Genomic DNA, 24,873 nt, shown 5'->3' on the forward strand with positions numbered 1-24,873 from the left:
ATTAGATGATTTTTCTCAGCCTATTGTAGTACTTTCGATGGTTTCCCCCAGGATATTGTATTTCTTTTGATGGTTTCCCTCAGGATATTGTAGTTCTTGAGATGGTTCCCCCAATATTGTAGTACTTTCGATGATTTCCCCCAGGATTTAAAAGAGCTGCCCGCATGATCTCTGCACCACACAGAGGAGAACCCATCAACTTTCCTATTACATCTTTTTTATTACTCATATTTTGATGGTCCCAAGTGTACTTATGTACTGTTTTGCTTGTCACTTCATTTACCAACCATTAAAATCACTATATGGACTACAGAGTTGCCGGCTCAATCCTTATACTTCCAAGTGTACTTATAGTTTTTATTGTGATCAGTGATTACATTGTTTAAACTGTTTTGTTATTTTCTTTCTCCAAGCTGTTCAATGTGTATATACACGAGCCAGGGAATGCCCATTTGGCTCTGTTTTGTACCTCGTACCATTAAAAGTTAAACAAGGGAATCTTTCGTTTGAAAAAAAACTTCAGGTTTTGTAACAATCCGTACCAACCAATCATTCGAGAACTGGGATTATGCCAACTTAAGCACACAAAATTGCCAAACAGCCGCAATCCGCAGCCAGTGCGCATTCATAGCCGACGGGCCACACGTACAGAAGCCAGATCACAAGCTTGCAAAGCTCTTAGCAGTTTGGTGAATGCAGCAGCCGGGGCGCTCTCTTCTTACCTTGTTGATTAGTGTCATGGCAAATACCAGCAGCTCGGAATCCGCCCCGTTTTTCTCCTCCAGGATATCAACCAGGTTCGACCACGGGCTTGTACCTGGGCACAAAGGGAACTGTTTAATGTACTAAACAACATCCAGGGGATGAAAGTAATAAGAATATTTGGATAACATTGGCCTTTCGATGCAACTTTATTATTTGTAAAATTAGGTTTGGTTGTTTTACACGATAAGCAAATGTGATCTACTATTTGTATATCATTTTATCATTGTGTACTAATGTTGGAAAAGCCTTGTTTCTATGCACAGTTTGTAATGGTCTACTCACATGGGGGAAGCCATATTACATATTCAGACTCTGCTCTGTATCAATGCTGCACAGGAGCTGTGCCGCTCTGTGGAGGAAAGAAAGTGAGGGCCTGACTCTAGTACTCTGATACTCTATATTGGAGATATTGGGGCAGATCCACAGACATCTGCGCCGGGCGCAGCGTATCTAAGATACGCTACGCCGCCATAACTTATCTTTTTTAAATGGAATCCTCAACGAATCCACGCCATAAGTTACGGCGGCGTAGTGTATCTATCGCGGCGTAAGGGCGCGCAATTCAAATGGATCTAATGGGGGGGCGTTTTTTTTGATAATACCTCGTGACCTGACGTAAACTACTTTTTTTAAACGCCGTCTGTGGGGGTATCCCAGTGCGCATGCTCGAAATTAAACCGGAACCCGCCAATGCTTACGACGGTGACGTCATTCTACGCAAATTTCTATTCGCGAACGACTTACGCAAACGACGTAAAAAATTCAAAATTGTACGTGGGAAGGACGGCCATACTTAACATTGAGTACGCCTCAGTATAGCAGCTTTAACTATACGGCGGAAAAAGCCGAACGCAAACAACGGAAAAAAATGCGCCGGGCCGACGTACGTTCGTGGATCGCCGTAAATAGCTAATTTGCTTACTCGACACGGATTTCGACGGAAACGCCACCTATCGGCCGCCGAAAAAAATTGCATCCAAGATACGAAGGCATACAAAGACGTACGCCTATCGGATCAAGCCGAGATGCCATTGTATCTTGTTTTGAGGATTCAAAACAAACATACGACGCAGGATTTTTGAAATTACGCCGGCGTATCAATAGATACACAGCGTAATTTCTTTGTGGATCTACCCCATTTAGTTGTACTGCTCTCCTGTTCACATAAGCTCTAAAGTAGTTGTAAAGGCAGGTATTTTTATCTTAATGCATTCTATACATTAAGATAAAAAGCCTTCTGTGTGCAGCAGCCCGCCCCCCCTCAACTCTTACTTAAGCCCCATCTCAATCCAGCGATGTCCACGAGTGCCTCGGCCATCCGGGACGCTCCCTCCCGAATGGCTGAGACAATTAAAGACAGTTGGCCAATGAGGAGAAAGAGGGGGCGGACCAAACCGTGGCTGTGTCCGAATGAATATATGGAGGTGCAGCTCGACTCGGGTGCCCCCATAGCAAGCTGCAGCTGTGGGGGCACTTGGCAGGAGGGAGGGGCTAGGAGTGCCAGCGTGGGACCCAAGAAGAGGAGGATCTGGGCTGCCCTGTGCAAATCCATTACACGGAGCAGGTAATTATAACAGGTCTGTTATTTTTAAACAAAAAAAAGAGACTTTAGTATCACTTTAAGATAATCCCAACATATTTACCTAGGTGGATGCAGCATCGGTCCGATACTGCATCTGTCCCCACCACCTCTTCACTGAGAACCGAGCCACCGAATACCACCGATGGCTCGGTTCTCTAACCTCCCCGAGCGGAGAGCTGCTGCCTGTCAGTCAGAAGCCCTCCTGCTCAGCTCCTCCACGCTCATTGGAGCACTGAGCTGTAGAGGGGTGGGGAGTGGCTGTCTCAGCAGCTCGCTGAGAGGTTAAGGCCGCGTACACACGATCAGTCAAAACCGATGAAAACTGACTGAAGGACCGTTTCATCGGTTAACCGATGAAGCCGACTGATGGTCTGATGTGCCTACACACCATCGGTAAAAAAAAATGGTCGCGTCAGAACGCACTGACGTAAAACACACACGACGTGCTAAAAAAAACGAAGTTTAATGCTTCCAAAGATGCGTCGCCTTGATTCTGAGCATGCCCGGCCTTTTGACCGATGCTTTTGCATACCAACGATCGGTTTTGACCCATCGGTTAGGCGTCCATCGGTCAAATTTTAACGCAAGTTCTCTTTTTTTTTGACCGAAGGATAACTGACTGATGGGGCCCACACACAATCGGTTTGGACCGATGAAACAGTCCTTCAGTCCGTTTTCATCGGTTTAGACTGATCGTGTGTACGCGGCCTAAGACTGCCATCAGTTCAGGCACCTGGCGGATCCAGACTTCTGAAGTCGGGATGACGCGGTGCCTGGACTGATCTTGGCGATGTCAGCAGAGAGCGGACATCAGACCGCTCTCTGCTGAAAACGGGTCAAAGGAGTGCAAAACGAATTGCACTCCTGTGACCCATAGAAGGCCAGCGGAATGAGCTCAGGTTGGACTTCTCCTTTAAAGACGTTGTAAAGGCGCAAGATTTTTTTAGCTTCATGCATTCTATGCACCTGCCGCGGTTGCCTTGTGGATGACCTGGCTCTGCTTATTGGGGAAAAGCTGGTTGAACTTTAAGCCTTTTCTGACCAGAAACATTGGGGGGTTATTTACAAAAACTGGAGTGTGAAAAATCTGGTGCAGCACTGCCTAGAAACCAATCAGGTTTAATTGCCAAAGCTTAAGGCGTTGGTTCACACTACTACACTACTTTCATCCTACTTTGCTCTGCTACATTGGTCCTACATTTATCCTACATTGGTCCTACATCCATCCTACTTTCATGAACAGGATACTACTTTGGTCCGACTTCAATGATATTCAATGGGCCTGAAGTAGGATCAATGTAGGACCAAAAGTAGTACAGGGAGCATTTTCAAAGTCGGACCGACTTGTGTAGGACGCTACAAGACGCTCTCATAGGGAAACATTGAACACAGAGCAAAGTAGGATGAAAGTAGTGTAGTAGTGTGAACCCAGCCTAAATGAACAAGCTGAAGTTGGAAGCTGATTGGCTCCCATGCACAGCTGCACCAGATTCCGAGCGCTTCAGTTTTAGTAAAGCTCCCCCATTGTCCTTCTCTTTGTGATAATCTGGCACCCATAGTGCCATTTGTGTATTTGCTCTACCTTCCCATTGTGTCATAATTAAAGTGGAAGTAAACCCTTCAATTTGATAGTTACAAAACAGTTAACATTCCCGGCATGCCAGAAATGCTAGCTGTCACATTTGTTTGTGCTCTCAACCAAACTGCCAAACCATCCAATGGCTGGTTTCATAACAGGTCACATGTACAGCATCATGGCAGTTGCAGATTAAACAGAGGTCAAGATGGCCGCTTCCTTGGCTGAAAACAATAGGAGGGTTTACTTCCACTTTAAGCAGGTCTGAACCAGGATAAAAAAAAAAGTTTGGATATCCTGATACAGTGGATGTCCTGCCTTGTTCCTGCAAGCAATCAGGATGACTGTGTGTGTGTGGTGGGACACAGACATCTGCCCAGGCTTTACCGTCAGATCTTGAAATGTCTGCATGTTTATAGACACCTTTACGACCCTGGCCGGCACATCCTGGCTGAGCCTGCACAGGGGAAAGTTGTACAGCTTTTTGTCAGAATGACATTTATAAGAATAAAAGTGAGGTTAGTTGAGCACTGCAATCTATAAACAGCAGATGTGCTGTATTCAGAGGTCAGGGGGAATAAGCAGCTGAAAAAAATTCTGTCCTTCTGTCCCTGCACCTGACACAGCATGAGGCACCGCGATGGGGTCCCACACCACCCCTCAATGCTCATGTCTGCTACATGTGTGGCAGAAGTCTAGATGCATTTGCCAAGATAGATGAAAAGTTTACCGAAAGCCCAGATGTGAGGGTCCATTCAAAGCAGAAGTCTTACCCCTGTTGTGATCGACGGTGTTTACGGCTTTAATAAGCAGTGGAGCATTCGACTCGGTGTACTCCACAAAGACGATCAAAAGCTTCAGGGCTGTTTTCACCACCAGGCGATACTATGAAATCAGAAAAGAACGGTTATTAAAGTAAACTAAAAGAAAAGATTTGAGGAGAGAGTGAATTTGAATAAATGGGAATAAAAATATCAGGAGAATTCAGATCTAGAACTGAACAAGTGATAAATGAACCAATGCAACAGTGTCTAAAAATGGCAATGCCATGGCCTGTAGCTACAAAACTCTCTATTACAAGCCTTGTTCTGATCCCCTTGCCCACCATATACCGTATTTATCGGCGTATAACGCGCACTTTTTTCCCCTTAAAATCAGGAGGAAATCGTGGGTGCGCATTATACGCCGATCCTCGCTGTCTCAGAGCGCCGCCGACAAAGACCGAGCCGAGTGTACTGGGCACTCGGCTAGGCTCAGCCACGCGAGAGGAGCCGAGAGAAGCCGAACACACCAGAAATCCGGCTCTGCACAGCTCGACCGAGGCGCCCAAACTCAAACACACAACGCTGCAACCCCCGGCAGACGGACCCTGGACAAGGCCGCCGATGGACACCGACAAGGCTGGACGGGCCCCGCGCAAGGCCGCCGATGGACGCCGGGCAAGACAGCAGAAGGACACCGACAAGGCTGGACGGACCCCGCGCAAGGCCGCAGACAGACGCCGGACAAGGCCGCTGATGGACGCCGGGCAAGACATCCAAAATGTACGTTTTTTTCCTTAAATTTCCCTTCTAAGCTTGGGGTGCACGTTATAAGCCGGCGAGCAGTATACACCGATAAATACGGTATTTATTGTATTTGTAGGTTATAATTAGTGCGATACATTTTTTACAGGGACATGTTCATTGGATTGCCATCTGTATTGCCATACTGCCTTAAAACTTTGCAAGTTTATTTACTTATTTTTTTATGAACCCCATAAATCTCATTTAATTGAACACCCAAACTCTTTTCTGTGCTGCAGCATCGGTGTGATTCTGCAGCTGACCCAAGTTGGCCCTAATGCCGCGTACACGCGATCGGAAATTCCGACAACAAAACCGTGGATTTTTTCTGGAAATTTCCCTTCCAGGTTGGGGGGGGGGGCGCGCTATAAGAAGATAAATACAGTATATGCAAAACTTTCTTTTTTACATTTTGGATAGAGTAAAGGAGGGTTATAACCCCTGTCAGATATTTTTTTTCATCAGCTGTGTCCCATTGCGGAGATTTCCTTGTACTTCCTGGCCCATAGTCACACAGGAAGTGAGAGGAAATCCCTGTAAATGAGGGGAATTTCTTGGGGGCCTCCCAGGTCACCAGAACTAGTGTTGGAATATTTCCCCTCCATTACTTTTCTGGGGACAACCCAAAATATGGGTTTTACTTTTACTTTCAATAATAATGGTAAACAGGACAAAGAAAGGAGGGTGAATCTCCCTAATGGGGTGCACAGACAACAATAAAAACTGACAGGAGTTCTAATCCCTTTCCACTCTGTCCAAAACTAAATGAAAAGTTATACTTTAACCACTTGCCGATCCAGTGCAAGCACTTTTACGGTCGTCAGAATGGCACGGACAGGGTAATGGGCATACAGGTTCCTCCCTTTAAATTTGCCGCCGTGCTTTTACATAGTAACAGTTTAAAAGGAAGAGAAAATAAAAACATGAAGGAACATTTATGGAAACCGATAGGAACAGAAAGAAAACATTTCCAAATGAAAACGACCAATCAAATTCAGACTCACCGGACTGCCGCAGAGCGTGTACAGCCATTGGATGGTCTCATTGTGATTGATGACGCCATTCATGCCATCAACAAAGAGCATGATCTGACTTAAAGCTGAAAATGAAAAGCATAAATATATCGTAAGCTATATATTTTATTTTTTACATGACATGCAAGTTATTTGTTGTTTTGCCAATGTGCACCTGATTGTAGTTGACATTTAAAGAAAAGTATCAGGCAATTTTTTCTCTGGGAAGAGGAACAATTATTGTCAGTGTTTCCTATGCACAATATAATAATTTTTTGCTTCTTGTTTTCCCAAGTTTCCATAATTCAGCCCTGGTCTGGACTAGGAAGGAGGAGAGCCCCGATCATAGCTCAAACCTACCTGAGATATCCCACCAGTAAGTAGTCACTGTGCACCGCCAGTAGAAAAGTAGAGTAGAAAAGCAATCCCTGCCCCCCTTGTATCTGTGTGACTGCGGGGCAGGGATTGCCTAGGCCGCTTATAGATTGGGGATGTGCAGGGGCAGTTTCCTGGTGGGATAGCTCAGGTGTGTTTGGGCAAGAACACACCTCAGCTCATCTCTAGTCTGGATTTATTTGGTTAAGGGAAATATTACAAGGTGGAACTCTTAAGTAGAATTTGTATAACTTTCTAATAGGGCTGTTACTGATCAAAATTTTTGTGTTCGATTAATCGTTTTTTTTTTTTTAATCGATCAATCGACTAATTTCGATTAATTATAACTCACATACAGATCCAACCACTTTTAGCTGATCTCCTTGCAGGCGGATTCCCAGTGCAGCTACCAACCACTGGAAAAATGGATAGCAGGAAACAAAAAACACACAAAGGCCGCGCTCGATGGGAATAGCATTACAACTTTTATAGTCTTCAAATAGGTAACAAAATAAATATTGAACTGGAGATAAAAATAGATGTAGCTACATAAACCGTAAAAATGGTGCGAGTAATACCAAACGGTACCAAAAACAGTCATAAAAACATGTAGCCAAGTATGATACTGGTATAAAAATGTGTACAACGATACCACTGCTGAATCCAGATGAGGAGGGGTTAATATCAGTCCGTCGGCATGTAGATGTCCCGTGAAGGGAACTATCACAACTTCCAGTGGATGGTTGTAGAATCCCAGATTAATAGAGGGAAGTGTAACAGCCCTTGCATGTGGCAGATAGTGAGGTCCCGCCGGCATGCAGATATTAAGGCACAGCAAAGGAGCCCCTTAGATGGACACGGCAAGCCCCGCCGGTGTCCGTGACATAACCGGATCTCCGGCGGAACTCCCTGAAGCCGATGGGGAGATGAGTACCAATCAAAATAATTTTGATTGATCAAAAAAAATAAGATCGATCAAAAAAATTAAAGATTAATCGATGAATTAATAGTTAAGTTCCACAGCCCTACTTTCGAACAATAAAATAAAGCTTCATAGGAATAGAGCAAGCACACAAACCTCGAAGGATGTAATTCTGATAGTTCTGATCGGCTTCGGCCCCCACTTTGATCAGACATGTCAACCCTTCCGAGTTAACAAACTCTGGCACCAAATCTTTGTCTTCCTGTATAAGAATGAAAAGGAGAGTCAACACAGATTGGCAACCCAAAGAAATGCAATATTATTTACCTATAAAATGAGAATTATAATATAATAAACATATACTCCGCAAATATTAACTCTTGTGGCAGACTCCCTTTAAAGGGCAAAAAAATTAAAGTGATTGTAAGTTATCACAGCGCTATTCTTCCTGCCGCTAACATCAGAAAATAAGAAAAGAAAAGCAAAGTGAAGAAAGACAACTGGCATATTAAACTATACATCTGGATTTACTAAAGGGAGCTCTCGGCTCGGAGTATGAAAGAGCGGCCTAGCGAGACAGTCTGGCAAAAAACGACCACATCATCAAAGAATTCCCCACCTGGAAAAGCTGCTTGAGAGAGAAGAGCGATCGTCTCAGTTCTGGCCCGTTAGAGTTGTATAATTTTTCTGTAAAGAAAGGAGAAAAATAAGAGGTTATGTGTGTGCGTTCCACGTCTTTCCGAGACTTCGCTATACGGACTGCGAGGTGCTCGCTCCGCTTGCAGAATGACGCGCTCAGTCTCTCTTCAGGAGAGAGAAGAAGAAGAAAAAAAAAATTTTTTGGAGTCTGATACGAGTGACACAATAATAAGAAAAACAGAGGTGGGCGTGTTATAGAGGAGGCCGCCGCCGCCGCCGCCGCTACTGCTATATCTCTCTCGCAGGAGCTGGAATAACACGCCGTCTCTCTCGTAAAGCCTTAATGGGACGAACGGATTGCTATCTGGGAGTATTAATCCATCAGAGATCGTCAGACCAGGCCAAGCTCGTGTCTCCTCTTATTTTATGGGTGTCAGGGGGAAAAAAAAATAACAAGGCTGGTACCAAAAAAAAAAAAAGTCTAAGTACCCTATGGGGGGGTGTAAAAAAAATAAAAAACACCACAAGGCTGGTACAAAAAAAAAAAGAGTCTAAGTACCCTATGGGGGGGGTGTAAAAAAAATAAAAAATAACATCGCCAATCAGGTGATTTGCATCCGCCAGCTAGCTGTATAGTCCCTGCTTGTTATTGTGTACCCGGCAGGTGTCTCAGGACGATCGATAGAAGCTCATTGAAGCTCGTTGGGCTTCTTAACCACTTTAGCTCCAGAAAATTTACCCCCAATCAGGACCAAGCCATTATTTGCGATACGGCACTGCACTGCATTAGTTTAACTGACAGTTGCGCGGTCGTGTGACGCTGTACACAAATAAAATGAATGTTCTTTTTTTTCCCCCACAAATAGAGCTTTCTGTTGGTGGTATTTAATAACCTCTGCGGTTTTTATTTTTTGCGCTATAAACAAAAAAAGAGCGACAATTTTGAAAAATAAAAAAACAATATTTAACTTTTTGCAAAAAAAAAATATATAAAAAAAAATATTGAATTTCTTCATCAATTTAAGCCAATGTGTATTCTGCTACATGTTCTTGGTAAAAAAAAAAAAATCCCAATAAGCGTATATTCATTTGTTTGCGCAAAAGTTATAGGCCCAGATTCACAGAGAGCAGGCACACATTACGCCGCCGTAGAGTAACCTATGTACGCTACGCCAACGCAGCGCAGAGGGGCAAGCAATGAATTCAGCAAGCCAGTGTTCCCACGCTGCGCCAGCGTGGCGTGGGATTCGAAGGCGTAAGCCGGCGTAGGTGGAGGTGGGCGTGACCCATGCAAATGAGGCGTGACCCCATGCAAATGATGGTCCGAGCGCCAGACAGATATGTATCACGAACTGCGCATGTGCCGTGACGTGGACGCATTCCCCTGCGCATGCTCACAACCACGTCAGAACAACTGCGTACGGCGTGAACGTAACCTACGCCCAGCCAGACACGTCCAACGTAAAATACGCCGGCTTGTGTTCCCTGGTGCAGACCTGAGCATGTCTGCTGCTGGGTTGCACCTCCTTTATGGGGAATAACTTTACGCCGGATGTACAACTCACGTGCACCTCGAGTAGCCTGCGTCGGGCGCACGCAGGTTCGTGAATTGCCGTATTTACCTCATTTGCATGTTTGAATGGCTAATCAATGGGAGCGGCCCCAATGCGCCCAGCCTAAATGTGCGCCCACCCTACGCCAGCGTAAGCAAGCTACGTCGGCGGGGTGTAGCCTGGTTTTGGGCGCATATCTGTTTGTGGGTCTGGCGCACATTTGCACTTACGTCGGCGTAACTTGTTATACGTCGGCGTAAGTGCTTTGTGAATCTGGGCCATAGTGTCTAAAAAATATGGGATATTGTTACCGAACTTGAATTTATTTTATTTTTTTACTAGTAATGGCGGCGATCAGCGACTTATAGCGGGCTTCGATATTGCGGCGGCCAAATCAGACACACATTTTGGGGGACCAGTGACACCAATAATGTGATCAGTGCTTAAAAAAATATGCACGGTCACTGTACAACTGACTTCGCCAGGGTCAAAAAAGGATCCCTCCCACCATACCCACCTTATTACATTGGGAATTACTAACCAGTGTCCCCAAACAAACATGCCTGTAGCTGCACCCATCATTCAGATAGACCCCCACAAATCCCAGGACGTCTTTAGACGTCCAGCCGTCGGCAAAGTGGTTAAAGCGGAGTTCCGGCCACAATTTCACTTTTTATATATAAATACCCCTGTAATACACAAGCTTAATGTATTCTAGTAAAGTTAGTCTGTAAACTAAGGTCCGTTTTGTTAGGTTGTTACAGCATTTAGACACTTTATAAAATAGAAATTGACTGGGGCCATCTTAAGTGTGGGCATCATGAAGCCAGACTGTATGACTTCCTGGATTTCAGCCTTGCAGATCTCGCACGTGCTCAGTGCTGCACAAGCAGTGTCAGATCAGGTTTCCGCACCTGTGCTGTCCAAGTCATATGATTCTTTGAGACTCCTGGAAAGTTACACCCACTACATTCCCAGGAGTCTGTGCGGTGTAGGTTAGGAAGCATTAAGCACCTAGGTGCAGGAAGTGGGAAAATTAACTATTCTGCCTAGCAACAACACTTTGAAGGCATCTAAAAAAAAATTCGTAAAGGACTAATGACATTTTTTTAAAACTACTGATGTAATGTTATATTTATGGGTGGAACTCCACTTTAAGGGGACTGAAGTTCTCATTAAATTTCAAAATTGCCCGTTTATTAGGGAACCAGGAAACTGCAAAACAAGTCATACAGTTCACGTCGTCAACTTTTGCGACTTTACAGCGTACTCACCAAGGATGGCGTGAACTCGCACCGTCAGATGCGTCCGCAGGATGAGAGTCGGTCTCCGGCCTTTGCTGGAAGAGAGACATAAAAGACGTAAATAAAGACGGTATATCCATACAAGGTACACAAGCTATGTACCAATATAGACAAAGCAGAACATAAAGGTCTCTAATGAAATCAGATGGTCAAAAGTCATATAAACCTGCCGCACAATCGTAAGCAACCATTGTAACTGTTGCTGGCACCTTTTTCCTGCCCAGGCCAATTTACGGCCAATTTTTGCACTAATGAAGTGGCACTGAGGAGGCTGCACCGATGGCCACTAAGGAGGCTGCACCGATGGCCACTAAGGAGGCTGATTATAAAAGCTAGAAGAATGGACAGCCGCACTTCTAAAAAAAAAACCTTGGGTTGTCTTTATTTAAAAAAAAATAACAAATGCACTACAAAGTACAGCAAAACATTGGAGATGGCAGCCTACGCGTTTCACACTGCGGTCAGTTACCATTGCAACTGTTTCCGGCAACCCTTTTCTGCACAGGCCAATGCCAATATTCAGCGCTGTCACACTATGAATGACATTAGCGCGGTCATGTAACACTGTTCCCATATGACGTTTTTATCGTTTTGATCATACAAATTGAGCTTTTGGTGGGATTTATTCACCTTTGGGTTTTTAATTTCTTGCTAAACAAATAAAAAATGACCGAAAATGAAAAAAAAAAAAAAAAACGTTTTTTTTTTAAAGTTTCGGTAAGGGGCACCGATGAGACTGCACTAATGAGGTGGCACCGATGAGGCTGCACTAATGAGGTGGCACCGATGAGACTGCACTAATGAGGTGGCACCGATGAGGCTGCACTAATGAGGTGGCACCGATGAGGCTGCACTAATGAGGTGGCACCAATGAGGCTGCACTAATGAGGTGGCACCAATGAGGCTGCACTGAGGTGGCACCAATGAGGCTGCACTGAGGTGGCACCAATGAGGCTGCACTGAGGTGGCACCAATGAGGCTGCACTGAGGTGGCACCAATGAGGCTGCACTGAGGTGGCACCAATGAGGCTGCACTGAGGTGGCACCGATGAGGCTGCACCCATGGCCGCTGAGGCGGCTGCACCCATGGCCGCTGAGGCGGCTGCACCCATGGCCGCTGAGGCGGCTGCACCCATGGCCGCTGAGGCGGCTGCACCCATGGCCGCTGAGGCGGCTGCAACCATGGCCACCGAGGAGGCTGCACCCATGGCCACTGAGGAGGCTGCACCCATGGCCAATGGAAATTCCGACAGCAAAAGTCTGATGGCGCCTACACACGGTTGGAATTTCCGATGAAAATCTCACATCAGACTTTTGCTGGCGGAAACTCTGCTTGTGTGTACGGGGCATAAGAGTGACGTCATTCCGCATGGGCAAAATCAAGATGGTCAAAGAGGGGCATCCGGAAGAAGTCAGGGACCGCGCAGGGACAAAACCATTGAAGCAAAGGAAATTATCACTAAGTTTAGTTCTGCGGGAGTCTAAGAGTGACATCATCCCGCGCAAGCAAAATTAAAGTTGGCCGAAGAGGAGCACCCGGAAGAAGCCAGGGGCATCGCAGGCGTCGAACCATTGAAGCAAAAGGTAAGTATTAGAGGTCGAGTGATATATCGGCAGGCCGATATATTGGCTGATATTTGGCCGTTTTGGAGAAATCGGCCGATTTTTATCCAAATTAGGCCGATATTTAATATGGCCACTAGCGGTGCCACGGATCCGGAGCTAGGCCGAAGCCGTGGCCTTTCCTGATGCTGTGACCGCGGCTTCAATCCCCGGATTGCCGCCGCGGTCACAGCATCAGGAAAGGCCGCGGCTTCGGCCTAGCTCCGGAGCCGTGGCCATCTTGGTACACCCAGCGTGGCAGCCCTCCTCTCTGTTTACACCCACAGAGGAGGAGGGGCCCGTGCTCGTGGGACACATACCGCTCTCTGGTGTCTGTACTACGGGGGGCAGGGGGGGGTCTGTACTGAGGAGGGGGGGTGTCTATACTGGAGGGAGAGGGGGTCTGTACTGAGGGGGGGTGACACTTTTTTGTGCCAGTGCCATTTAGTGCCACTTGCCGTCCAGTGCCATTTGCCAATGCCACCTGCCAGTGCCAATACCAGTGCCAATTAGTGCCACCTTCCATCCAGTGCCATCTGCCAATGCCCCCTTAAAGTGCCACCATCCAGTGCCAACTAAAGCCATCAGTGCCACCTGACAGTGCTAACTATTGCCATCCAGTGCCAATTAGTGCCACCTGCCAGTCAGTGCCAACCAGCGCCACTTGCCAGTGTCACCTGTTAGTGCCACCTGCCAGTGCCACGTGCCAATCAGTGCCAGTGCCACGTGTCAATCAGTGCCATCTGCCAATCAGTGCCACCTGCCAGTGTCAATTAGTGCCACCTGCCAATCAGTGCAATCTGCTAGTAACATCTTTCAGTGCCTTCCAGTGCAACCTGCCAGTGCCATCCAGTGCCAACTAAAGCCATCAGTGCCACTTGCCAGTGCTAACTATTGCCATCCAGTGCCAATTAGTGCCACCTGCCAGTCAGTGCCAACCAGTGCCACTTGCCAGTGTCACCTGTTAGTGCCACCTGCCAATCAGTGCCATCTGCCAGTGCCAACTGCCAATCAGTGCCACCTGCCAGTGTCAATTAGTGCCAGCTGCCAATCAGTGCCATCTGCTAGTACCATCTTTCAGTGCCATCCAGTGCAACCTGCCAGTGCCAATAAGTGCCACCTGCAAATCAGTGCCTTCTGCTAGTGCCATCTTCCAGTGGCAATTAGTGCCATCCAGTGCCACGAGCCAGTCCTGCCAAAAAAAATAAAACGGCCTAAAATATCGGCCGCAAAAATCGGCATCATATATCGGCCGCCCCGATTTCTAAATATCGGCATCGGCCAGAGAAAAACCCATCGGTCGACCTCTAGTAAGTATCACAGAGTTTAGTTCTGTAGGAGTGTAAGTGTGACGTCATCCCGCATGGGCAAAATCAAGATGGTCAAAGATGGGCACCCAGAGGAAGTCAGGGATCTCGCAGGCGTCGAACCATTGAAGCAAAAATTACTTTAGTTCCACTTCTTCAATTTATCGATCACACCAATGTACCATAAGCTGAAGGTGGAATCCTTTTTAGTGGGGGGGGGGGGTTTCTCCGACAATCTGAAAATTATTACACAGGATCCTCAAGGGTCGAGAAAGGCCGATGTGAACAATTTTGCCTAAAAAACAAGCCGTCTTGGTGTTGCAATAAAGCAGATTCCAGTTATCGATGAGTGTATGTAATAAATTAAACTCAGACGTTGCCAATCATCCATTTCCTCTCCTACAGATTTTATGAGTCAATAATAACATGATGAGTTCCAAGTCACAAGGAAAATGTTGTAATAGGATTTGGGGATGAATCAGGTATGAGGACGACACACGGCGGCACGTTCTAGCGCAGCATTTAGTCAGCTCAGGTTATTAATATGGATATGATGCATCAAAAAAAGGAAAAACACTGACAGTAACGAGCGGAATATTGCAGCGCTTCGTGTGACAGGCGGCCACTAGGGGAGCCCTTGAGTTGCAAACGGCTCGCCAGCTTATCCTTCCTTAGGATAACAGTGCGGTGTCATTGTCCCGAGCATTCATTGTACAGAACAGAAAAGCACAACCACAAAGACAGAACAATGCAAATAAACAAAAGGGATTAAGAGGACAAGGTAAGCGCAGTGCAGCCACTCTTACTATAAGATATTAAAAGGTTTCCGTATTTATCGGCATATACTGCGTGCCGGCGTGTAGCGCGCACCCCGAGCTGAGAAGGGAAGTTTAGGGAAAAAACAAACATTTTGGATGTCTTGCCCGGCGTCCGTCTGCGGCCTTGTCCGGCGTCTGTCTGCAGCCTTGCGCGGGGTCCGTCCAGCCTTGTCCGGCGTCCGTCTGCGGCCTTGCGCGGGGTCCGTCCAGCCTTGTCGGTGTCCGTCTGCGGTCTTGCCCGGCGTCCAGCGGCGGGCTTGTGCCGCGTCCGTCTGCGGCCTTGCGCCGGGTTCCGTCGAGCCTTGTCCGTCTGCGGCCTTGCGCGGGGTCCGTCGAGCCTTGTCCGGCGTCCGTCTGCGGCCTTGCGCGGGGTCCGTCGAGCCTTGTCTGGCGTCCGTCTGCGGCCTTGCGCAGGGTCCGTCGAGCCTTGTCCAGCGTCAGTCTGCGGCCTTGCGCAGGGTCCGTCGAGCCTTGTCCGGCGTCCGTCTGCGGCCTTGCGCAGGGTCCTTCGAGCCTTGTCCGGCGTCCGTCTGCGGTCTTGCCCGGCGTCCAGCGGCGGGCTTGTGCCGCGTCCGTCTGCGGCCTTGCGCCGGGTTCCGTCGAGCCTTGTCCGGCGTCCGTCTGCGGCCTTGCGCGGGGTCCGTCGAGCCTTGTCCGGCGTCCGTCTGCAGCCTTGCGCAGGGTTCCGTCGAGCCTTGTCCGGCGTCCGTCTGCGGCCTTGCGCAGGGTCCGTCGAGCCTTGTCCGGCGTCCGTCTGCGGCCTTGCGCAGGGTCCGTCGAGCCTTGTCCGGTGTCCGTCTGCGGCCTTGCGCAGGGTCCGTCGAGCCTTGTCCGGCGTCTGTCTGCGGCCTTGCGCAGGGTCCGTCGAGCCTTGTCCGGCGTCCGTCTGCGGCCTTGTCCGGCGTCCGTCTGCGGCCTTGCGCAGGGTCCGTCGAGCCTTGTCCGGCGTCCGTCTGCGGCTTTGGAGGTGCCTTGCCCGGGGTTGCAGCGTAGTGTGAATTTGGCGCGCTGTGCAGAGCCGGATTTCCTGCGCACTCGGCTCCTCTCACGTGGCTGCGGGCAAGGTCGAGCGCGCAGTACACTCGGCTCGGCTCAGTCTTTGTCGGGCTTTGTCGGCGGCGCTCAGAGACAGCGAGGATCGGCTGTCTCTGAGGAGGATCGGCGTATATCGTGCACCCACGATTTTCCCCTGATTTTAAGGGGGGGGGAAAGTGCGCTGTATACGCCGATAAATACGGTATATGCCGATAAATACGGTATATGCTTCAATTAGCAAACTCTGAGACAGATGAATATTTCTCAATGCCTTAGAAACCAAATTATCATACTGCATAAGGGAAAATGACAGGCTGACCGATTGGTTGCTACGGGCAAAGAGAACCGTTTGTCTTGTGAGGTTATCGGAATAATGAAATGTTGCATAGGCGTGCGCACAGGGTGTGCCAGGTGTGCCCAAGCACACCCTTATCACCCTGTAAGCACAGATTTCTCCTACTGTCCTGGTCACCCCCCCACAGTACTTCCAGCTTCCCTCCTCTTCTCTCCCACTGGCTGGGCTGATGCTGCGTGCACACAAGAAGGGGACGGTAAATATGTGATTTAGTGGCACCTTCCCTTTTTGAGCGAACACAATGAGTGATCGGTACCTTGTGTTTGAGCTTTGGGGTGCACACCCTAATTTAATAGGCTGCGCACACCTGTGAAATGTTGACATTTGGGATCTCAGAACAATGACCCCGATGACATCAGAGAAACTGGTAAAATGACATTCTGACACTATGGAGCGTACACACGGGCCGGGATTCCCGGCGGTTTTCCTGTCAGTAAAACTGCTATGGAGCGTACACACGGGCCGGGATTCCCGGCGGTTTTCCTGTCAGTAAAACTGCTATGGAGCGTACACACGGCCGGGATTCCCGGCGGTTTTCCTGTCAGTAAAACTGCTATGGAGCGTACACACGGCCGGGATTCTCGGCGGTTTTCCTGTCAGTAAAACTGCTATGGAGCGTACACACGGCCGGGATTCCCGGCGGTTTTCCTGTCAGTAAAACTGCTATGGAGCGTAAACACGGCCGGGATTCCCGGCGGTTTTCCGGTCAGTAAAACTGCTATGGAGCGTACACACGGCCGGGATTCTCGGCGGTTTTCCTGTCTGTAAAACTGCTATGGAGCGTACACACGGCCAGGATTCCCGGCGGTCTTCCTGTCAGTAAAACTGCTATGGAGCGTACACACGGCCGGGATTCTCAGCGGTTTTCCTGTCAGTAAAACTGCTATGGAGCGTACACACGGCTGGGATTCTCGGCGGTTTTCCGGTCAGTAAAACTGCTATGGAGCGTACACACGGCCGGAATTCTCGGCGGTTTTCCCGTCAGTAAAACTGCTATGGAGCGTACACACGGCCGGGATTCTCGGCGGTTTTCCCGTCTGTAAAACTGCTATGGAGCGTACACACGGCCGGGATTCCCGGCGGTTTTCCTGTCAGTAAAACTGCTATGGAGCGTACACACGGGCCGGGATTCCCGGCGGTTTTCCTGTCAGTAAAACTGCTATGGAGCGTACACACGGGCCGGGATTCTCTGCGTTTTTCCTGTCAGTAAAACTGCTATGGAGCGTACACACGGCCGGGATTCTCGGCGGTTTTCCTGTCAGTAAAACTGCTATGGAGCGTACACACGGCCGGGATTCTCAGCGGTTTTCCGGTCAGTAAAACTGCTATGGAGCGTACACACGGGCCGGGATTCTCGGCGGTTTTCCTGTCAGTAAAACTGCTATGGAGCGTACACACGGCCGGGATTCCCGGCGGTTTTCCTGTCAGTAAAACTGCTATGGAGCGTACACACGGCTGGGATTCTCGGCGGTTTTCCTGTCAGTAAAACTGCTATGGAGCGTACACACGGCCGGGATTCCCGGCGGTCTTCCTGTCAGTAAAACTGCTATGGAGCGTACACACGGGCCGGGATTCCCGGCGGTTTTCCTGTCAGTAAAACTGCTATGGAGCGTACACACGGGCCGGGATTCCCGGCGGTTTTCCTGTCAGTAAAACTGCTATAGAGCGTACACACGGCCGGGATTCCCGGCGGTTTTCCTGTCAGTAAAACTGCTATAGAGCGTACACACGGCCGGGATTCCCGGCGGTTTTCCTGTCAGTAAAACTGCTATGGAGCGTACACACGGCCGGGATTCTCGGCGGTTTTCCTGTCAGTAAAACTGCTATGGAGCGTACACACGGCCGGGATTCTCGGCGGTTTTCCTGTCAGTAAAACTGCTATGGAGCGTAAACACGGCCGGGATTCCCGGCGGTTTTCCTGTCAGTAAAACTGCTATGGAGCGTAAACACGGCCGGGATTCCCGGCGGTTTTCCGGTCAGTAAAACTGCTATGGAGCGTACACACGGCCGGGATTCTCGGCGGTTTTCCTGTCTGTAAAACTGCTATGGAGCATACACACGGCCAGGATTCCCGGCGGTCTTCCTGTCAGTAAAACTGCTATGGAGCGTACACACGGCCGGGATTCTCAGCGGTTTTCCTGTCAGTAAAACTGCTATGGAGCGTACACACGGCTGGGATTCTCGGCGGTTTTCCGGTCAGTAAAACTGCTATGGAGCGTACACACGGCCGGAATTCTCGGCGGTTTTCCCGTCAGTAAAACTGCTATGGAGCGTACACACGGCCGGGATTCTCGGCGGTTTTCCTGTCTGTAAAACTGCTATGGAGCGTACACACGGGCCGGGATTCTCTGCGTTTTTCCTGTCAGTAAAACTGCTATGGAGCGTACACACGGCCGGGATTCTCGGCGGTTTTCCTGTCAGTAAAACTGCTATGGAGCGTACACACGGGCCGGGATTCCCGGCGGTTTTCCTGTCAGTAAAACTGCTATGGAGCGTACACACGGGCCGGGATTCCCGGCGGTTTTCCTGTCAGTAAAACTGCTATGGAGCGTACACACGGGCCGGGATTCTCTGCGTTTTTCCTGTCAGTAAAACTGCTATGGAGCGTACACACGGCCGGGATTCTCGGCGGTTTTCCTGTCAGTAAAACTGCTATGGAGCGTACACACGGCCGGGATTCTCAGCGGTTTTCCGGTCAGTAAAACTGCTATGGAGCGTACACACGGGCCGGGATTCTCGGCGGTTTTCCTGTCAGTAAAACTGCTATGGAGCGTACACACGGGCCGGGATTCTCGGCGGTTTTCCTGTCAGTAAAACTGCTATGGAGCGTACACACGGCTGGGATTCTCGGCGGTTTTCCTGTCAGTAAAACTGCTATGGAGCGTACACACGGCCGGGATTCCCGGCGGTTTTCCTGTCAGTAAAACTGCTATGGAGCGTACACACGGCTGGGATTCTCGGCGGTTTTCCTGTCAGTAAAACTGCTATGGAGCGTACACACGGCCGGGATTCCCGGCGGTTTTCCTGTCAGTAAAACTGCTATGGAGCGTACACACGGCCGGGATTCCCGGCGGTTTTCCTGTCAGTAAAACTGCTATGGAGCGTACACACGGCCGGGATTCCCGGCGGTTTTCCTGTCAGTAAAACTGCTATGGAGCGTACACACGGGCCGGGATTCCCGGCGGTTTTCCGGTCAGTAAAACTGCTATGGAGCGTACACACAGGCCGGGATTCCCAGCCAAAAGCTGTCATGGCAGTTTTCCCGGTGGGAAAACCGGTCGTGTTTACGAGGCTTAAAGATTCCTTCATATTACGTCAACTTGCTGAGCAAGAAAGTCCCGAGTTTTCTAGTCGGTGTTAGCGCGTTGCTACGCTACAAACCAACAAGTGTTCCTGGAGATCGTCTATGATGATCTTACTGGGGGCAAAGTCCAACAGGAAACGGGATTAAGTATTAGGAGACCAGATGTCAAGTCTATGCTACTTAGTGGTAAAGAGCTCAGTTTTTCCAAACCAAGACTGTTTATTAAAGCATGTCTCGCTTATCCTACAGCACCGAGAGAAGGAGGAGTGGGGGAGGGGGGGGGGGGTCCCTGCCACAATATAAACACAAGAAATACCAAATGCCAGAATTCCACAAGGCCACCAAATGCAGCCTCAGCATGACAAGAGGCCGCAGTGCGGCCCAACGCTCGAGAGACTGCCGCTTACCCGCTGACGGCAGGGAAAAGCCGATTCCTAGAGTGCGAACGGTTCTTCTATAAATCTGGCATGTATTATATATATATATATATATATATATATATATATATATATATATATATTAGTGCTGTCAAGCGATTAAAATTTCTAATCGCGATTAATCGCATTAATGTCATAGTTAACTCACGATTAATCGCGCGATTAAGGAGGTTCACCCTTTAAAACATTTTTTTTTTTTGTTTTCTTATTTATTTATTTATTTTTTATAATATTAAATTGTGTTTTTTTATTTTTTTACATTTTGATCACTTTTATTGCTGTCACAAGGAATGTAAACATCCCTTGTGACAGTAATAGGTGGTGACAGGTACTCTTTATGGAGGGATCGGGGGTCTAAAAGACCTCCGAGCCCTCCTTTGCACTTCAAAGTATTCAGATCGCCGAAAACGGCGATTCTGAATACTGTGTACTTTTTTAAATCCGGCGCCATTGGCAGCCGAGAAACCCGGAAGTGACGTCATGACGCCGCTTCCGTGGTTTCAATGCGGAGACTGCATCAAAGCCGTTTACGGCTTAGTGTCAGTCTCCGCCTGAACACAGAACGCGGCGGATGGAGGATCGGGTCTCCCGGTGGGACGGGAGGCCCGGTCAGAGCGGCGAAAGGCGGCGGGAGGGGGGGTGATGTCCCCTCCCGCTCCTCCGGCATAACAACCGAGCGGCTTTTAGCCGCATCGGTTGTTATGTTTGGATAGCCGATCGCCCGCTCTAAACAGCGGCTGCAGGCATCATCCCGGTATAACCCCCGAACGCCGAGGACGCATATATGCGTCCCGTCGGCGTGAAAGGGTTAAGCGGTACGTGCTGACAAAAAAAAAATGTTTTAAAGGGTGAACCTCGTTAATCGCGCGATAAAAAAATTGACGGCGTTAAAATGGGTTTGTGTTAACGCCGTTAATAACGCGTTTAACTGACAGCACTAATACACACACACATATATATATATATATATATATATATATATATATATATATATATATATATAATTACACACACACACACACACACACACACACAGGGCCGGATTCACGTAACACTTACGCCGACGTATCTACAGATACGCCGCGTAAGTGTAAATGTGCGCCCGTCGTATCTCTGCGCCGTACCCATAGAACTATATACGCCTGAAAATAGGCTTCCTCCCACCGACGTAACTTTCCTACGCCGGCGTATCTTGGGCGCATATTTACGCTGGCCGCAAGGGGCGCTCCCATTGATTTACGCCGATTCACAAATGCAGTAATATACGCCGTTTACGTAAGGCGTACGTCCGGTGTAAAGTTATTCCACATATAGGAGGCGCATCCCATGCAAAAGGTATGGACCACGGAACAGCTGTCGTATTTTACGTCGTTTACGTAGTACTACGTGAATAGGGCTGGGCGTAGGTTACGTTCAGTGATTTGACGTATCTTAGGCGTTCGTTCCGACGTCATTCTGAGCATGCGCACTGGGAAGCGTCTACGGGGCGGCGAACGTGCCGTTCGTTCGGCCCATCATTTGCATGGGGTCACGGTTCATTTAAATGTATCATGCCCACTTCCACCTACTTTGAATATATATACCAATCAATAAACGCTTACTGCAATTTTTTTTTACCAAAAATATGTAGAAGAATACGTATCGGCCTAAACTGGGAAAGAAATTGTTGTTTTTATATATTTTTGGGGGATATTTATTATAGCAAAAAGTAAAAAAAATATTACTTTTTTTTATTTTTTTTTAAATTGTCGTTCTTGTTTTGTTTATAACTCAAAAAAAAAAAACGCAGAGGTGATCAAATACCACCAAAAAAAAAGCTCTATTTATGGGGAAAAAAAGGACGTCAATTTTGTTTGGGTGCCACGTCGCACGACCGCGCAATTGTCAGTTAAAGCGACGCAGTGCCGAATCGCAAAGAAATGGCCTGGTCATTCAGCAGCCAATTCTTCCTGGGCTGAAGTGGTTAAAGGCTAAACTACACAGACAATTTGAATGTCTTCAAAGATAAAAATTAATCAAGATACATCATAAGACATCACGAGACCTCAGATTATGACCAAGCGAACCTTGATTCGTGAAACGCGTTAATCTTGCCATGCCTGCATAGAGGTCTCGTGATCTCTTCTGATGTATCTTGATGGATTTTTATCTTAAAGTAATTATCACCGCTTCATACCTGGGAGTGCGCTCAACCTTTCATGAACCATTGGCTCTTATTCAGGCTGCGGGCTGGACCTGCACCACAAGGTTGAAGGGAACAGTCCTTCCCACCTGGGGCGGCACAGCTCTGTCTTTGTATCAGTTAATTAGAATCTCTTGGCTTAATCACTTGCTGATAAGGGTCATTAGGCTAGAACTACACTGGAGAATTTCAGTAGATCTATTGTGCTACTAAAATTGCTACACAAGCAGCATGCAGGAGCATCTTGATGTGATCAATCACACATAATTGGAGCACTATGCGACCATGCACGATTCAGCACTTGTGTAGCATACTCTATAGCAGGGGTCTCCAAACATTCTAAACAGGGGGTCAGTTTACTGTCCCTCGGACTTAAGTGGGGCCGGACTGTGGCAATTGGGAGTAGAAAATGTCCTGACGTCAGTGGGAATAAACAATGCCTGATCTTTGGTGTCATTGGGAGGAATTGTGCCCCATCGTTGGCGTCATTGGGAGAAATTGTGCCCCATTATTAGTGTCATTGAGCCCAATTATTGAGGCCATTGGGAGGAATAGTGCTCAAGGTGAGCTGAGCTGCTGAGTCACTGTTGGGAGGGAGGCACAGGGTAAGCTGAGCTGCTGAGTCACTGTTGGGAGGGATGCACAGGGTAAGCTGAGCTGCTGAGGCACTGTTGGGAGGGATGCACAGGGTAAGCTGAGCTGCTGAGGCACTGTTGGGAGGGATGCACAGGGTAAGCTGAGCTGCTGAGTCACTGTTGGGAAGGATGCACAGGGTAAGCTGAGCTGCTGAGTCACTGTTGGGAAGGATGCACAGGGTAAGATGAGCTGCTGAGTCACTGTTGGGAGGGATGCACAGGGTGAGCTGAGCTGCTGAGTCACTGTTGGGAGGGATGCACAGGGTAAGCTGAGCTTCTGAGTCACTGTTGGGAGGGATGCACAGGGTAAGCTGAGCTGCTGAGTCACTGTTGGGAGGGATGCACAAGGTAAGCTGAGCTGCTGAGTCACTGTTGGGAGGGATGCACAAGGTGAGCTGAGCTGCTGAGTCACTGTTGGGAGTAGGGTGACCACGTGTCCCGGATTGCCCAGGACAGTCCTGGATTTTGCAGGTCTGTCCCGGGCACATTCATTCCAGGACAATACAGTGTCCCGGAATGAAACTGACACAGACAGTTGATGGCCACCAAAAAAAACCGCCACATCACCGATTTACTCACTGACAGTATTTGTCCTGGCCGGGAATGCCTGGAGGGGAACAATCCCGCCCCCTGCTTGTGATTGGAGAAATCATAAATCCCGCCTCTTGTGTCCAATCAATCGTTACAGCACAAGCTGATTTTTGGAAAGGGAGGGTGTCCCTGAATGGTAGCTTGGCAATGTGGTCACCCTAGTTGGGAGGGATGCACAAGGTAAGCTGAGCTACTGAGTCACTGTTGGGAGGGATGCACAGGGTAGGCTGAGCTGCCGAGTCACTGTTGGGAGAGATGCACAAGGTAAGCTGAGCTGCTGAGTCACTGTTGGGAGAGATGCACAGGGTAAGCTGAGCTGCTGAGGCACTGTTGGGAGGGATGCACAGGGTAAGCTGAGCTGCTGAGGCACTGTTGGGAGGGATGCACAGGGTAAGCTGAGCTGCCGAGTCACTGTTGGGAGGGATGCACAGGTTAAGCAAAGCTGCTGAGTCACTGTTGGGAGGGATGCACAGGGTAAGCTGAGCTGCTGAGTCACTGTTGGGAGGGATGCACAGGGTAAGCTGAGCTGCTGAGTCACTGTTGGGAGGGATGCACAGGGTAAGCTGAGCTGCTGAGTCTCTGTTGGGAGGGATGCACAAGGTGAGCTGAGCTGCTGAGTCACTGTTGGGAGGGATGCACAAGGTGAGCTGAGCTGCTTTGTCACTGTTGGGAGTAGGGTGACCACATGTCCGGCATTGCCCAGGACAGTCCCGCATTTTGCAGGTCTGTCCCGGGGCACATTTATTCCAGGACAATACAGTATCCCGGAATGAAACAGACACAGACAGTTGATGGCCACCAAAAAAGACCGCCACATCACTGATTTACTCACTGACCGTATTTGTCCTGGCCGGGAATGCCTGGAAGAGCACAATCACGCCCCCTGCTTGTGATTGGAGAAATCATAAATCCCGCCTTTTGTGTACAATCACTGTGCTGTGATTTGTTACAGCACAATCTGATTTTTGGAAAGGGAGGGTGTCCCTGAATGGTAGCTTGGCAATGTGGTCACCCTAGTTGGGAGGGATGCACAAGGTAAGCTGAGCTACTGAGTCACTGTTGGGAGGGATGCACAGGGTAGGCTGAGCTGCCGAGTCACTGTTGAGAATGATGCACAAGGTGAGCTGAGCTGCTGAGTCACTGTTGGGAGAGATGCACAAGGTGAGCTGAGCTGCCGAGTCACTGTTGGGAGGGATGCACAGGGTGAGCTGAGCTGCCGAGTCACTGTTGAGAATGATGCACAAGGTAAGCTGAGCTGCCGAGTCACTGTTGAGAATGATGCACAAGGTAAGCTGAGCTGCTGAGTCAGTGTT

General features: G+C 48.7%; 1 protein-coding gene across 3 annotated transcripts in view; it reads right to left on the reverse strand.

Annotated features, from left to right (window-relative positions):
* Window positions 1-24,873, reverse strand: part of FHOD1 (formin homology 2 domain containing 1) — a 181,347-nt gene that overhangs the window by 65,648 nt on the left and 90,826 nt on the right. For all 3 annotated transcript variants that reach the window (XM_040329527.1, XM_040329528.1, XM_040329526.1), the window contains exons 3-8: window positions 11,265-11,329; window positions 8,418-8,485; window positions 7,955-8,060; window positions 6,493-6,587; window positions 4,697-4,808; window positions 723-817 (exon numbers count right to left, since the gene is read on the reverse strand). In XM_040329527.1, the coding sequence (XP_040185461.1) occupies window positions 723-817; window positions 4,697-4,808; window positions 6,493-6,587; window positions 7,955-8,060; window positions 8,418-8,485; window positions 11,265-11,329 (541 nt within the window). The remainder of the gene's footprint in view (window positions 1-722; window positions 818-4,696; window positions 4,809-6,492; window positions 6,588-7,954; window positions 8,061-8,417; window positions 8,486-11,264; window positions 11,330-24,873) is intronic.

Source organism: Rana temporaria, chromosome 11 (genome assembly GCF_905171775.1).
Source record: "Rana temporaria chromosome 11, aRanTem1.1, whole genome shotgun sequence".
Taxonomy (NCBI): Eukaryota; Metazoa; Chordata; class Amphibia; order Anura; family Ranidae; genus Rana; species Rana temporaria.